At 42.1% G+C, this 15,346-nt stretch overlaps 1 protein-coding gene across 2 annotated transcripts in view; it reads left to right on the forward strand.

Moving 5' to 3' along the window:
* LOC149465204 (uncharacterized) overlaps positions 1-14,496 on the forward strand; it is a 167,453-nt gene extending 152,957 nt beyond the window's left edge. For both annotated transcript variants that reach the window (XM_089673529.1, XM_089673528.1), the window contains exon 8: positions 7,646-14,496. In XM_089673529.1, the coding sequence (XP_089529655.1) occupies positions 7,646-7,738 (93 nt within the window). In that variant the 3' untranslated portion in view covers positions 7,739-14,496. The remainder of the gene's footprint in view (positions 1-7,645) is intronic.
* Positions 14,497-15,346: the final 850 nt, after the last annotated feature.

Below are 15,346 nucleotides of genomic sequence, written 5' to 3' on the forward strand. Positions count from 1 at the left end.
GTAATGTCTGGGTGTTGAAATGCATTTGATGCTCGCAAAATGGATTTAGAATTTTTTGCTGGTTATTGGGAAATATATCTAAATGAAAGTTTGTGCCCAGAGTTCAGCTTTAAAGAAGAACTCTGGCAAAAAAAAACCCTTCCCTACAGTGGAGCTGTCTCCACACTGCATTAATGAACTGCTCATCTCTGTCTAGAGGAGTGGAGAGCCAAGATATGCTCACCTAATCCTCCCTGCACAAGAGCGGTCCCTGTGACTCCTGCACCCCCCTTCCCCGTGGTCTTGTGTGGTGGACTGTTCATGACGACATCATAGACTAGCTCTGGAGATGACATCAGGAACAGTCCACTGCTGGACGTGGGGGAGCACGGTTTTCCCGACGGATCAGGAGAGTATAAGCTCTGTGTTCACCCCTAGACAAAATCAGCAGGTAACCCATTCAGTACGGGCAAAGTCCCACTGCATGAGGAAGGAAACGTTTTGCCTGGAATTGTGCTTTAAGCTCCAGGACTGTAATCCTTATTCTTGCTTTACTATTTACTAAGACTGGGCTCATGTACAGGTGACATTTGGAGAACACTTCTGAATGCTGGAAATTGACAGCAGGAAAACACAGGTTACAAAACGTTTGTTTTTCCGCGTTTGCATACCGCGTTTAGCCACGTTTGCGTTCAGAAGCGTTTTTTTAAAGAGAAGCACAGGAATGCCCAGAATGCACTGAAAAGTGGTAAATTATTAACTATTTCAGACTTTTTCAGAGCCATACACACAGTAGAAGCAGACACAGAAGTAGGTGTTGAGAAAATTAGGTGTGAGTTGCTCATTAACATTTCTTTTGTTTCCAAGGGTGGGAAGGAGACTGCTGCAGGGAGTCATGAAGGTCACCTGGCAGGGGGTCTTCATGAGGAATTTGAGGTGTGAATGAGCATTAACATCTATTTTGTTTCCAAGGGTGGGAGAGGTCTGAGGTGTGAATTGGTCATTTCAATGTGTGACAAGCTTGGTAGGAACATCCTGTTAAGTGTTTTATCCATTTGAGCACCTTGAAAATTCTTTGCATGCATTTTTCATGGCTCTGGACAGCATTGGGAACTGGAAGAGTTAATAAAAAATTTCAAATGCAAACGCTTATAAACACGATTTGCCAAGTTTAGGTGCGTTTAGCCACGTTTTGCGTTTGAAACGCTGATTGAATCGACGACTGAACGCAAGTTTGTTGCGTTAAAAAAAGACTGTAAACTCAACTGCTTGTAAACGACTGTAAACGAAGATGTGTACATGGACACATAGGAAAACATTAGGGTGCGTTCAGGGGCTGCTGAAAAAAATGCTGAACAGCTCCTAAACGAGCGTTTACCAGCTGCAGTGTACATGAGCCCAGGGGCGGACTGACCATTTGGAAACTCGGGCACTGCCCGAGGGCCCGGGGTCAGTAGGGGGCCCCATGAGATGCCCCTGGTACCTTTTTCATAGGCTTTTTTGAGTTTGGGCAAGGACACGGGCCCCATGATCCCCTATTGCGCGGGGGGCCCCATGAGTTGTCAGTCCTCCCCTGCATGAGCCCTTATACTCGCTGACCTGGAACAAGAATGCGGCCAATCAAATGTCAGCACAACTGACCTGTAACTTTGACTGAAAGTCCCTTTTCCTGTTTTGATAGGAATTCCTTTGTAAGTCACACCATTGTTCACTAAAACACACCAATAAATCTACTGCTGTCCACTTTGGTATTCACAAATACAGGATCAGACTAAAACCTTATTCTATACCAAATCAATTAACAAAGAGAGTCATTCTCATGAAGCATCAGAACAGTAGTCCAAACCATTGTCCCTACAATAAAAATCATTGTGTCTGTCTTTTCATAGTCTTATAGGTGCTTTTTAGAGGATTATGAAAAAAGCAAATGTTTTGTCCATTTCCTTTCGCAGCTTTTCCTCTTTCTGTTGTATGTATATAGTGAAAGCTACAGTATGTTATAATTACAGTGGGATTCTTCCATTGTGCTGACTTGGAAATGACTCGTTCTTAGTAGGATTTTTTTTTTTTTTTACTTTCAATGGAAAGTGACCAAGCTGACGTCCTGTTTTGCTGGCTCAAGCTTGTGCTTGTGCTGAAATAATTAGGATTGTCACCCTGTGGTTAAAAGTACAGCAAACCTCCCATTTTTAGTTCTTGTGCGGAGCAAATTACTGCTAGTTCAATATAAAAATATTCCAGTTCCAGAACAAAACACATGGGCTGCAAAGCTAGCACTACAGCAAAATACTCAAAATGCACATGCTTGAAGTTTCACATGTCTAATTCCTAGATATTTGTGTTCAATGACAAAAATACAGCAAATGCAATGTTATTACAATTTCTGTATCTGTGATATGCACTGGGGATAAAAGAAATACCATTAGTAATACAGACTGGGGATTAGTAACCCATACCTCCCAACTGTTCCTGATTTGGAGGGACTATCCTTATATTTGAACCTGCTCCTGCTAAAATGTCCCTCTTCCTGCTCTGCGTTAAAGAGCAATTCATCCCATGGCACTGCATATACATTCATTCTTTAAGAATGGGGACAAAATCAAATGTTATGGAGCTGTTTTCTCTCTTGGTTGAATGTTATTCTTTCACAAGGAGTACAATGAATCCAGAAAATACCACTTGATAAAGATGACAAACATAGGAAATACGTATTTATATCCTATGATCATAAGCTCCATCTAGTGGACATAGTGCAGTATTTTCTTTATTCATTCTACTCTTTATAAATGATTTACATTTGACCTGGAGAGAAATTAGTTTAATAATTGATTTTCCCTACATTTGCACAGAACAAATGTCTGTGCAGTTTCATGAGATTAATAACTCAATTTTTTTAAATGAACAAATGTAAGGGTCTGCACTTGAGGGCTAAGAATATGCATGCATCATACATACTAGGGGGGGTACAACTGGGGGAATCAATGGTGGAGAAGCATCTGGGAGCTCTGGTAGATCACAAGCTTAATAATGGCATGCAATGCCAAGCTGCGGTTTCTAAAGTGAGCAAAATCCTCTCTTGTATTAAAAGAGGTATAGAATCCAGAGAGAGAGATATCATTTCCCCCGGTACAAATCATTAGTAAGACCTCATCTGGAATATACAGTTCAGTTTTGGGCACCAATTCACAAAAAGAACATTGGGGAACTGGAGAAAGTACAGAGAAGGGCAACTAAACTGATAAGAGGCATGGAGGAGATCAGCTATGAGGAAAGATTAGAGGAACTGAATTTATTCTCTCTTGAGAAGAGGAGATTAAGGAGGGATATGATCACCATGTATAATACATAAGGGGGGATATGATCACCATGTATAATACATAAGGGGGGATATGATCTCCATGTATAATACATAAGGGGGGATATGATCTCCATGTATAATACATAAGGGGGGATATGATCTCCATGTATAATACATAAGGGGGGGATATGATCTCCATGTTTAATACATAAGGGGGGGGATATGATCTCCATGTATAATACATAAGGGGGGATGTGATCTCCATGTATAATACATAAGGGGGGATGTGATCACCATGTATAATACATAAGGGGGGATATGATCTCCATGTATAATACATAAGGGGGGATGTGATCACCATGTATAATACATAAGGGGGGGGATGTGATCTCCATGTATAATACATAAGGGGGGGGGATGTGATCTCCATGTATAATACATAAGGGGGGATGTGATCACCATGTATGATACATAAGGGGGGATGTGATCAACATGTATGATACATAAGGGGGGGATATGATCTCCATGTATGATACATAAGGGGGGGGGGATATGATCTCCATGTATGATACATAAGGGGGGGGATATGATCTCCATGTATGATACATAAGGGGGATATGTTCTCCATGTATAATACATAAGGGGGGATATGATCTCCATGTATAATACATAAGGGGGGATATGATCACCATGTATAATACATAAGGGGGGATATGATCACCATGTATAATACATAAGGGGGGGTATGATCTCCATGTATAAAACATAAGGGGGGATATGATCTCCATGTATAAAACATAAGGGGGGATATGATCTCCATGTATAATACATAAGGGGGGATATGATCTCCATGTATAATGCATAAGGGGGGGATATGATCTCCATGTATAATACATAAGGGGGGGATATGATCTCCATGTATAATACATAAGGGGGGGATATGATCTCCATGTATAAATACATCAGTGGTTCATATAGTGAACTCGGTGTAGAGTTATTCACCCTGAGGTCATCACAGAGGACAAGGGGGCACTCCTTACGTCTGGAGTTAAATAAATTTAGTCTCCAAACACAGAGGTTTCTTCACAGTGAGAGCTGTGAAAATGTGGAATAGACTCCCTCAAGAGTTGGTTCTGGCCAGCTCAGTGGATTGCTTTAAAAAAGTCCTGGATTTTTTCTTAGATACACAGAATATAACTGGATATAACATTTATAGGTAAAGTTGATCCAGGGAATATCCAATTGCCTCTCGGGGGATCAGGAAGGAATCTTTTTCCCCTGCAAATTGGATCCTGCTTTGATGTTTTTTTTTGCCTTCTTCTGGATCAACTGTGGGTATTGGATTATAACTTTTTTTTTTTTCTTTTATGATTGACCTAGATGGACTTTTGTCTTTTTTTCAGCCAGACTAACTATATGACTATAAGCTTGGTTTCTACCCATAGAAGACACCCTCTAACATATATCACCCATGTGTTTGGCATCTACTGCTAGGTGAAATGCTATAGAGGGATGTCTTCTATGAGTGGATAACAACCTAAGCCATTTGTTGGATTTGTTTTGCAGTGTGTATTAAAGAGGTAGTAAACCGCATCCAAAAAAAAAAATCCCCTGCAAGGTAAAGGCATAATGTGCTAGTATGAATCACATACTAGCACATTATGTAAAACTTACCTTAAAGCAAAGGCCTCCAGCAGCATGCTGTCACCACTGAAAAGGCTCCATCTTCACCTGGCCTTCTGGGTTCATGAGCTACGGCTATCTGACTGGCTGAGCTGCAACGACATCACTCCCACGCCTGTGCACAGGAGTTTCAGGACACGGCACAGTGCTTTGAAGGAACAACATAGGTATGCCGTTCCTTCAGAGTGCATGCAGCGGCTCTTAAAAAAATAAAACAAAAAAACAAACTTGAATATCTCCTAAATGGTGTACGTTTAGAAGTTATTAATTTTTCCTACATGTAAGCTGACTTGTAGGTAAAAATTAACAAAGTGGCTTTACTACCACTTTAAGTGTGTAGACTTGTGCCATTTTTGTAGATCTGCTATTAAGCTAGACGTGCTCTTATTGAAAGACCAACACCTGGCAGCAGTTGTTCATATTGGCCGGAACATTATACAATGGTTGTTTTGAGCTGTGCTTTTCTTCCAGAACAGTGGTCTCCAAACTGTAGCCTGTGGGCCAAATGCAGCCCTTTAGCTTGCCTTTTTCTGACCCTTGGGGCCCGATTTCTCTTACTGATACAAGGGACTATTCCTTCCACTGACACCAACAATATGGCAATAATTCCTGCACCGACACCAATGATGGGGCACTATTCTTTCCACTGACACCGACGGGGCACTATTCCTCCCACTGACACCAGTGATAGGGCAATATTCCTCCCACTGACACTAATGATGCAGCACTATTCCTCTCACTGACAACAATGATGCGGCATTATTCCTCCAACTGACAAAAATGATGCGGCACTATCCCTCCCACTGACAACAATGATGCGGCACTATTCCTCCCACCGACATCGATGATGCGGCACTATTCCTCCCAATGACAACAATGATGTGGCACTATCCCTCCCACTGACAACAATGATGCTGCACTATTCCTCCCACTGAGAACAATGATGTGGCACTATCCCTCCCACTGACAACGATGATGCGGCACTATCCTTGTCACTGACAACAATGATGCGGCACTATCCCTCCCACTGACAACAATGATGTGGCACTATACCTCCCACTGACAACAATGATGGGGCACTATTCCTCCCACTGACACCAATGATGGAGGACTATTCCTCCCACTGATACCAATGATGGGGCGCTATTCCTCCCACTGACATCAGTGATGGGGCACTATTCCTCCCACTGACACCAATGATGGAGGACTATTCCTCCCACTGATACCAATGATGGGACACTATTCCTCCCACTGACACCAATGATGGAGGACTATTCCTCCCACTGATACCAATGATGGGACACTATTCCTCCCACTGACATCAATGATGGGACACTATTCCTCCCACTGACATCAGTGATGGGGCACTATTCCTCCCACTGACACCAATGATGGAGGACTATTCCTCCCACTGATACCAATGATGGGACACTATTCCTCCCACTAACACCAATGATGGGGCACTATTCCTCCCACTGATACCATTGATGGGGCACTATTCCTCCCACTGATACCAATGATGGGGCACTATTCCTCCCACTGATACCAATGATGGGGCACTATTCCTCCCACTGACATCAATGATGGGGCACTATTCCTCCCACTGACACCAATGATGGAGGACTATTCCTCCCACTGATACCAATGATGGGACACTATTCCTCCCACTAACACCAATGATGGGGCACTATTCCTCCCACTGACATCAATGATGGGGCACTATTCCTCCCACTGACATCAATAATGGGGCACTATTCCTCCCACTGACATCAATGATGGGGCACTATTCCTCCCACTGATACCAATGATGGGGCACTATTCCTCCCACTGATACCAATGATGGGGCACTATTCCTCCCACTGACATCAATGATGGGGCACTATTCCTCCCACTGACATCAATGATGGGGCACTATTCCTCCCACTGACACCAATGATGGAGGACTATTCCTCCCACTGATACCAATGATGGGACACTATTCCTCCCACTAACACCAATGATGGGGCACTATTCCTCCCACTGACATCAATGATGGGGCACTATTCCTCCCACTGACATCAATGATGGGGCACTATTCCTCCCACTGACATCAATAATGGGGCACTATTCCTCCCACTGACATCAATGATGGGGCACTATTCCTCCCACTGATACCAATGATGGGGCACTATTCCTCCCACTGACACCAATGATGGGGCACTATTCCTCCCACTGACATCAATGATGGGGCACTATTCCTCCCACTGACATCAATGATGGGGCACTATTCCTCCCACTGACATCAATAATGGGGCACTATTCCTCCCACTGACACCAACGATAGGGCAATAATAATTCCACTAATAGCAAAGAGAGAACATGATTTACTTCCACTGATGCTGTGACATTTTCTATTCCTGTTGGCCACAAACCCCCCCCCCTCCCCAAAAAAAAAAAAATTGAAGGTCAGTAAACTAGCCTTATGTGTGGCTTTTCCCATTTATTTTTTGTGCATTCATCTTTAATGCTATGTGTCTCTGGGGGAATGGTAGTAGGTAAGTCCGCTTTCCTACATTGTGCTAAAGATGTCCCCTTTTGCCATCTCTGAATGTTTCTAGAAATGGTATCCACAGAATGAGTTGCTGTGTGCACTTTACTATATGGCAATATGATCATGTTGTAATCTTTTTTCTTTTCTTTCCTTAGCCTATTGGATTCCTGTACAAATGGCTGTGGGGTGGCCTGATCGCTGGTGGTGCTATGTTGCTTGTTTGGTGGAGCACAAAGCAGCTTGGCTAAGCCTGCCGGCTGCTTCTGGGAGATTCAGTGCTTTCCTATGAAGACAAACTGAAAGCACTACAGACAATGCTGGATCAGGTGTAAGATTAACAACTAGTTTATTGTGCGTTTTAAGTGTAAACCTTTCATACCCCAGAGTTACTGCAATTCACTGTGTCTCAGGCTCTTCTGCATATCAACATTGTCTACAAAACTGCCATAGTGTTTGGCTTCAATATATGTTCTGCTGGAATTCAGACAATGCTACTCAAGTTGTGTGTCACTGGCAAACATTTGAAGTCGTCACCTAGGCATTGCTTCGAATTTTGAAGTATGTACTTGGAATATGACGAAGGTTTCCATGTGAACTTTTCAGTTCATTCTTATTGGATTTGAACATTTGTTCTGAAGGCCAGTAGAGGTCAGTTTATTATAGGGGGTATCCATTTTCCCAACTTACAGCAAAGGATCCCACCATTCACACTTGTTGAGTCACAGCCGACCAAAGATGTTGTTCTGAAGAGATCAGTGCTCTCGTTTTAGTCTCCTGGAAAGCATCCATTGTCGTTTGAAAATGCTGCCAAAAGAAGGACCTCTGCCATTCTTAACACATATAAGGACCAATAAAGACTGACATATTCTGCTCATCAAAGGAAGAGAGCAATATGTTTACAAAGGATAGCAAAGACTAACACAATCTGAATAGAAATGTATAATTCTGTATGTAGTTTTTTGTGAAGCGGTTGAAAACAAGCGATGCTGAAATGAACTCTAACATAGTATGAGTAGACAATAGCATGATCACTTTTCTGGTAATGTCATACTTTGCTAGAACACATTTATTACAAAATGCAGTTTCTCCACAGCTGTTTTTTATTGCTGTCTTGCCTTGTGCTTTACCTATTATTCTTCCCTACAGCCTTTCCAGACAGATGATATATACACTACAGACATGGAATGCCATGCTATCTTGACTATTGTACTGTAACTTATTGAACTGTGGAATCTATGGAATTTTGATAAGCATCCTACAAGTAATATGATTTATATATCTAGTCAGGAGAAATATTTGGCCTTGTTTATGTCAATCCAGCAGCATTACCGTGCCCTAAGTACTATAGTTATGTACTATAATTGTGCTAACCATTATTTTTGTAATGTCATACATAGAGCAATGAAGTAAAAGGAGCCATTGGCACATTTTCACCCTTTATCAGTTAGAGGGCTCAGAATAATGCTTTTTACGGGCAGTTGTGCTTCATATATAGCTCATTGCCTGGTCACCATGTCACCACTGAATAAAAATTGAAAACACCCTGCAAAGAAGGATCTTTATACTTTCCTGTTTGTCACATGGTGATTTAAAGTATTAGCTTATTTTTACAGAAAAAAAAATGTAAAGCTGTACTAACAATATACACCCTCCACTCCCCCCAGGTCCTTGCTGTACTTACCTCAGGTGATGCTGAATGGTTGGTGTCCATGCAGCCAGTCCAGGAATCTGGGGATTTGAAATCCCTGCTCTTCTTGCTCTTTGTGCAGAAATTCTGATTGGTCAGTGCCTGCACAGTGAATCACTCTGGTCCATCCTGGAAGTGCTGCACAGAGAAGAGTGGGGATTTCAAATGTCTGGACTGGCTGTGTCGACACTAACAGTTAAACATCCTTGGAGGTAAGTACAGCGGAGACCAGGAGGGTGGGGAAGGGTGTATGGTGTTCACCTTTTACATTTTTTCTGGAAAGGTGATATAGCCCTTTAAATCTTTACTCTCTTGTGCAGCTCTGGGCGCCAATGCTAGTCAACATTTGTTTTGGATAGAGTGGCCCCTGTTGTGCACTGTGGTTCCTCTTGCAGACCTCTATATCACTACTGTCCACTGTAGTGAAGTAGGTTTTGATGGGACCACAGCACCCTGCAGGAATACATGTTGGTGGGTTCAGAAAAGTACCCGTCTCTCACAATGTTTTGGATTTAGAGTGGAAGACCCTGCCGCCAGAGTGCTGGAGATGTTCCCTCCATATATTGCTATTGAGAATCCTATCAAATCCATCAGCATAAATCTTCAGCATTTGGCACTTCTGGGTACATTGGATGCCTACGGCCACATGCTGTAGTTTCTCCTTCCAGCCACTGCTAACTATTGTGTCCCACGGCACTGAAATGGTTATGCTAAATACCATCTACACATCTGCATGCTAAATTTCCCAAATCACCTTTATTAAAATACATAGTTTTATATGCTTTACTAAAATATTAATCATTATGTGCTTGAAAAGAACCCTAGATGTAGATGTTAGTAAACAACTGGATCACTTTATTATTGATTATTATTATGGGTTTTTTTTTGTTCGTTTTTTTTACAGAGAGCTCTTTCTTGAACTCATGGGAGATAAACACGCTGAGCTTAAAGCGTTCCAGTCACACTGGAAAAAAAATAAAAGCAGCTACAAAAATTGTAGCCGCTCACCTGTCCTTCGATTCTGCAGTATCCTCCCCCGTAGCCCATTTCACCGGCCATCTGGTGTTCTTAGCACGGGCATCTTCAGTGTGGGCACCCAGCTGTGACAGCTTTCGGCTTCTCAGCCGGGTGCCCACTGCTGCGCTTTCTGAATGGTCCCATAGTCTTCTGGGACCTGTCACGTGTCCCAGAAGATTACGGGGAGGGGGGAGGAGAACTTCCGTTTCCGATCGCCTAGACGATTGCAGTGGAAGTGGGAGCGGGTTCCTGTCAATTCCGGGTACCCGCTCCCCAAAGGTGCCAATCCTTGATGGGGAGCAAGGGACCAGTCTTTAAAGTGGAACTTCCCCTGTTGGGTGGAGCTCTGCTTTAAGCACTTCTTTTTTTTTTTTTTTTTTTTTTTTTATTGGTACTTAGATTCTAACCAATTTAAGTCAATATTTTCTCCAAGAAACACAGTTAAAGTAGAATTCCAGCTAAAGCTTTACTAGTCTTAAAATGCTCCCTCCCCACTCCTAACACTTATACGATCAAACCTGTATAAGAAAAATGTATGTGCTTACCTATTTTGTGGTGCTGCGTCTGCAGAAGAAAGCGGGGACAGCTGACAACGTTGCACCTTGGGAGCTTACAGGTGATGTCATCGCTCCTTGCTTTCACAGCTGTAGTCAGGCACTCTCTCCTTTCACCTGCAGCCACTGGCTGACGGTACCGGACCAGAGCGGCTTCAAAAGTATATAGATCTTTTTTGACAGGGTGTTAGAAAGGGGGAGATGACGTTTTTAAGACTAGATAAGCTTTCACTGGAATTCTGCTTTAATAATGCACAATTGTTAATTAAAGTGTCTTAGACTTAAACAGCTGAGTTGCCCAAAAAGCATCAATCCGATTCAGACTTTCAGATCTCAGCCTTTGATTCAGTATAACTATAGAAACAAATATAAGAATAATGATATGTTTGCTGCCAATAGCAACTGATCAGAATTCACTTCCATTTTATGGGAAAAGTACACAGGAATCCTGTTGTGATAGCAGCAAGTCCATTTGTGTTCACATTTTCTCTTGTTCTTATTTTGCTTAATGAAGGTTTAGGCATAAAGCTAGCCATATATTGGCCAAAATTTGTTCTCTGGGTGGTCCTGTTCGCACCATCCAGCTTGACAAATCTCAATTTTTCAACTGACTTTTATCAAAGGAGCCAGGCGGAAAGTTCTTAGCCAAACGCAGCCATGTTTAAGTATTTGATAACCAGCACCGGTGGCTGTTAAAATAACCCCAGTGTCTGAATTTGATTACAATACCTAGCACTGCAAATCTTTCGATCTGCACTGTTAAACATTTATAGGCAAATGGAGTGGTTTAAACCTTCAGCCTGCAGGGCTGAACAAGAGAAATCTTAATGTGTATAGCCAGCATAACTCCTGCATTTATTTTTTCAGGCAGGAAGGCTTAGACATCATCAACCATATTGTTAAAACTTCTAATCCTTTCCCACTCTACTAAAATGTATTTTTATATTGTCTTAGTCCCTGTTGGATAGATTTCCCTGCCCCCATGTTCCCTGCTTCCGTGTTGCCAGGATATGAGGGGAGATCTCCCCAATAGGGACGCAGACTGCAACGAAAACCTTTCAGAGGCTGTAACCCTTCCTTGCGCTATTGAAAAATTAAATAAAATGTTTTGGCTGGAGTTCAGCTATAATAAATCAGTTCCTTTTGGAGGATACATTTAGTTTCAGAAACAGCTGCAGGGCTGCAACCGGCAGATGTAATGCTTCTTTTAAATTTTAATTATGACTGGGTACAATTTTCCAGGAAACATTTAATTTGGAATGCCCAGCTGGTATGGAGCAAGCTTTATGTGCAGTCAAGATGGGCACATACACTGGGAGGAATAGGAACAGGATCTATGTCAGGCAGGACACTATTCACTGTAAACTGGATTGACACAGACCTGCCCCCTGGACTACCCCATCCAAGTATATGCCGGCCATTTCTGACTGCATACAGTGGTCAGTGGATGTAAACACTGCACTGGCCTTGCACAGAACAGTAATTGCAGCTCCCTCTTTCTCCATAAGAATACACAATTCTGTTAACAGTTTGGTGATGCAGAATATGCCTATTGCAGCCTTTTTTTAACCTTTAGAAAGAAAATTAGGTCCTATGTATTTTGTGTTTGCCATTAGCCATGCAGCTATCAGTCCTAACTTTTAATTTGAGGTTTGCACACTGTATAACTGCATTATGAAGAACCTGAATGTTTGTTTGTTGAGTCAGACATTTTTGTGGACTGAGCAAAGTTCAGTCTATCTAATTTGTAGAAACTAGTGATTTTACTTAATGAGTCAAAGGTGAAATGATAGACTGCATGCTTATGAATATTAAAGAAGAATACCCGGCAAGGTATATTTTTACATAGGTATATTGGTTCAGCTTGGACCAATGTAACTATGTATATACTATACCTGGCTGATGCCCCTGAAAGCTGGAAAGTATGCACCACTACTACAGCAATCTCCATTTGCTTCTGGGTTCCATGCTAAGTGGCCAGCCTAAAGCACTATAAATACAGGAGGTTAGCCACGCAGCCCCAGCACCATTCAGAGAATCCTTTGCATTTTATGAATTAATGCAAAGGGTTCTCTGATTGGATGAGTGTGATGCACTCGGGTGCATAGCTCCCATGCAGAGCGGCTGACCTCCTGTATTCGTGATGCATCAGTCTGGCTGCTCAGCACGGGACTTAGAAGTCAGTGGTGATCACTGGAGTAGCAGAGTCTACTTTAGTGATTTTCAGCTTCAGGGGCATCAGGCAGGTATGGTATATACATAGTTCTATTGGTCCATGCTGGCCGAATGTATCTATGTAAGAATGAATATACCATGCCTGGAATTTTTATCTATCCCAAAACATGGCTGCCTCCACATCTGTTCTGTACAGCAGAGATATTGGCCCATGTAAAAGTACACGTACAGTGGCCCATGTTCTTCATTTATGTACATCCTCGCCTTTCATGGAAATCCGCCTTGCTAATGCTAAGTGGTACAGAGCAAGTAGCATGTATTTGTTTAATAGTTTACAGCCAAAAGGCCTAAAAATGAACTACCAGGTCCACAAGGGAGAATTACCCAGACACGTATGTGCCTCCTTTTTGTATATGTAAAGTTATATTTAACAATTATTTATGTTTAAAATGCTGAAAGTGTAAACTAACCTTAACAGCCCTGTGCATTACCCTATTTTTCTATGTATGTTGACAGTTTTTGTGCTTTATGAGACTAGTCTGAATAAAATGGTCAGTCTACCTAAAGTTGTTTAATCACCCATCGGTTTCTTTTAGCTTTCAGCATCTGAAACCGTGAGATCAGTACAGCCAGAAGAACAAGATACCGTCACTCCAAACCTCTTGTGTATCTCGTCTCAGCTTGGTGCCGGTTCCAGAAGGAGCAAGTCCTGCACCACATAAGCACCAAGGTACAAAGATTAGGACCACACTCTAATGGCATAATCTATTCATTTTTATTCCAAATCCATTGGCTTTTGCACAGTCCCCTTCCTTAGTCACGCCATGCTGAGGCATTTCACCTGGATTGGGCTTAACCGTAAAGGTAGATGTCTACGATTAAGCCCAATTTGGGTGAAACGCATCAAGAAGGCTTGGCCAAGGGTGCGGGGACTGTGCAGAAGCCAATGGATTTGTAGTACAAATGAATGGTTGATGTCATTAGAGTGCAGTCCTGATCTTTGTACCTTAGTGCTTAAGTGAGATCAGTACACCATGGTTCCAAGCTCTATACACCTTTCAAAACCACCATAAGGTAGTCACCTAGCCATGCAATTCTTCAGCGATACCTTTTTCACTGAGGTATGAAGGAGATTCCTTAGTCTCAGTTTCTGAAAGATAGAAGTTCTCAGTTGATTCAACACACTAGAGTGACTGACCCTTTAAATATTGTATATTATTTGTATAAAATAATTATTTCAGCCTTTGATTGCAAAATAAGGGTGGGGTAGTATGGTCAGTTCATATTTCCTTATTTTGCTTAGAGATTCTTTTGCAACTGCAAATAGTTTATTGCATGTGTATGTTAAATGTATTCTCTTTACTGTTTTTTTGCCTTAAATTCTGTTATTTTCTATGAAGTTGAGATATTTAGTGTTCCCATTGTTTAATGTGTGTCTTATCTCTAGTCAGGATTAGTTCATATGCATCCTCATTTCCTGCCACTACCCACACAAATGTTCTTTTAATGCACTGTTTTCTTGGTTATTGTCCTGTACGGTTGTGTCTTGATAAAATATAATGCCACCAATGAACTGGCTCATGTGTACTGTCACTTCTGATGTTTCTGCTCTTTTTTTTCTCACACGTGATCAAGTCAAGGGCATGCTGGTACTGCTTGATGTGAGCACATGTTCTACTATGAACTCATGAGGTGGTATAGTCCTGGTTTATCACCTACACAAGTGGTGGTCAACTTTATTTATTTATTACAGGTATTTATATAGTTCATATATATTGTACTTTCACATCAGTCCCTGTCCTCAAGGAGCTTGCAATCTAAGGTCCCTAACTCACATTCATATGTATACTAGGGCCAATTTAGACTGTAGCCAATAACATGCCAGCATATCTTTAGCATGTCAAAGGAAGCCTGAGTACCTGGGGTAAACCCACGCAGGCACAGGGAGAACATGCAAAGTACATGTTAGTAGTGGTTGGGATTTGAACTGACAACTGTCACTATCAGCAGCTAAAGCAGTAGAGATGCTCCCACCAACCAGCAGGATAGGTTTACAAGCAGGTCACCCTGGCAGATGACGCAGGCTCACCTAAGGCTCAGGGTCTAAGCACTAACCTGTATTCACTAAAAGTCCCTGATGGTGGGGATGGGATTTGCTGTGTGTTAGTACCAGGGCGCGGTCCGCAGGATCACCCTACCAGGAGGTAAGCAGGCCGAGGTTCCAGTAGCAGGTAGGAATCAAGCAGAAGCATAGTCAGTAAACAAGTCTAAAGTAGTTAACAATTGTTTACAGATTCGGATCAAGGGGTAGCATAGTCGAGGAACAAACCAAAGGCTGATATTGAGTGGTAGGGAAGATACAGATGGCAGCAGGAGTGACAAGAGCAAGATATTGGCTGGAGAGAGCACAGTAATCTGGCAAA

Source organism: Staurois parvus, unplaced genomic scaffold, assembly GCF_062004578.1.
Source record: "Staurois parvus isolate SC_StPar_1 unplaced genomic scaffold, SC_StPar_1.0 ptg000140l, whole genome shotgun sequence".
Lineage (NCBI taxonomy): Eukaryota > Metazoa > Chordata > Amphibia > Anura > Ranidae > Staurois > Staurois parvus.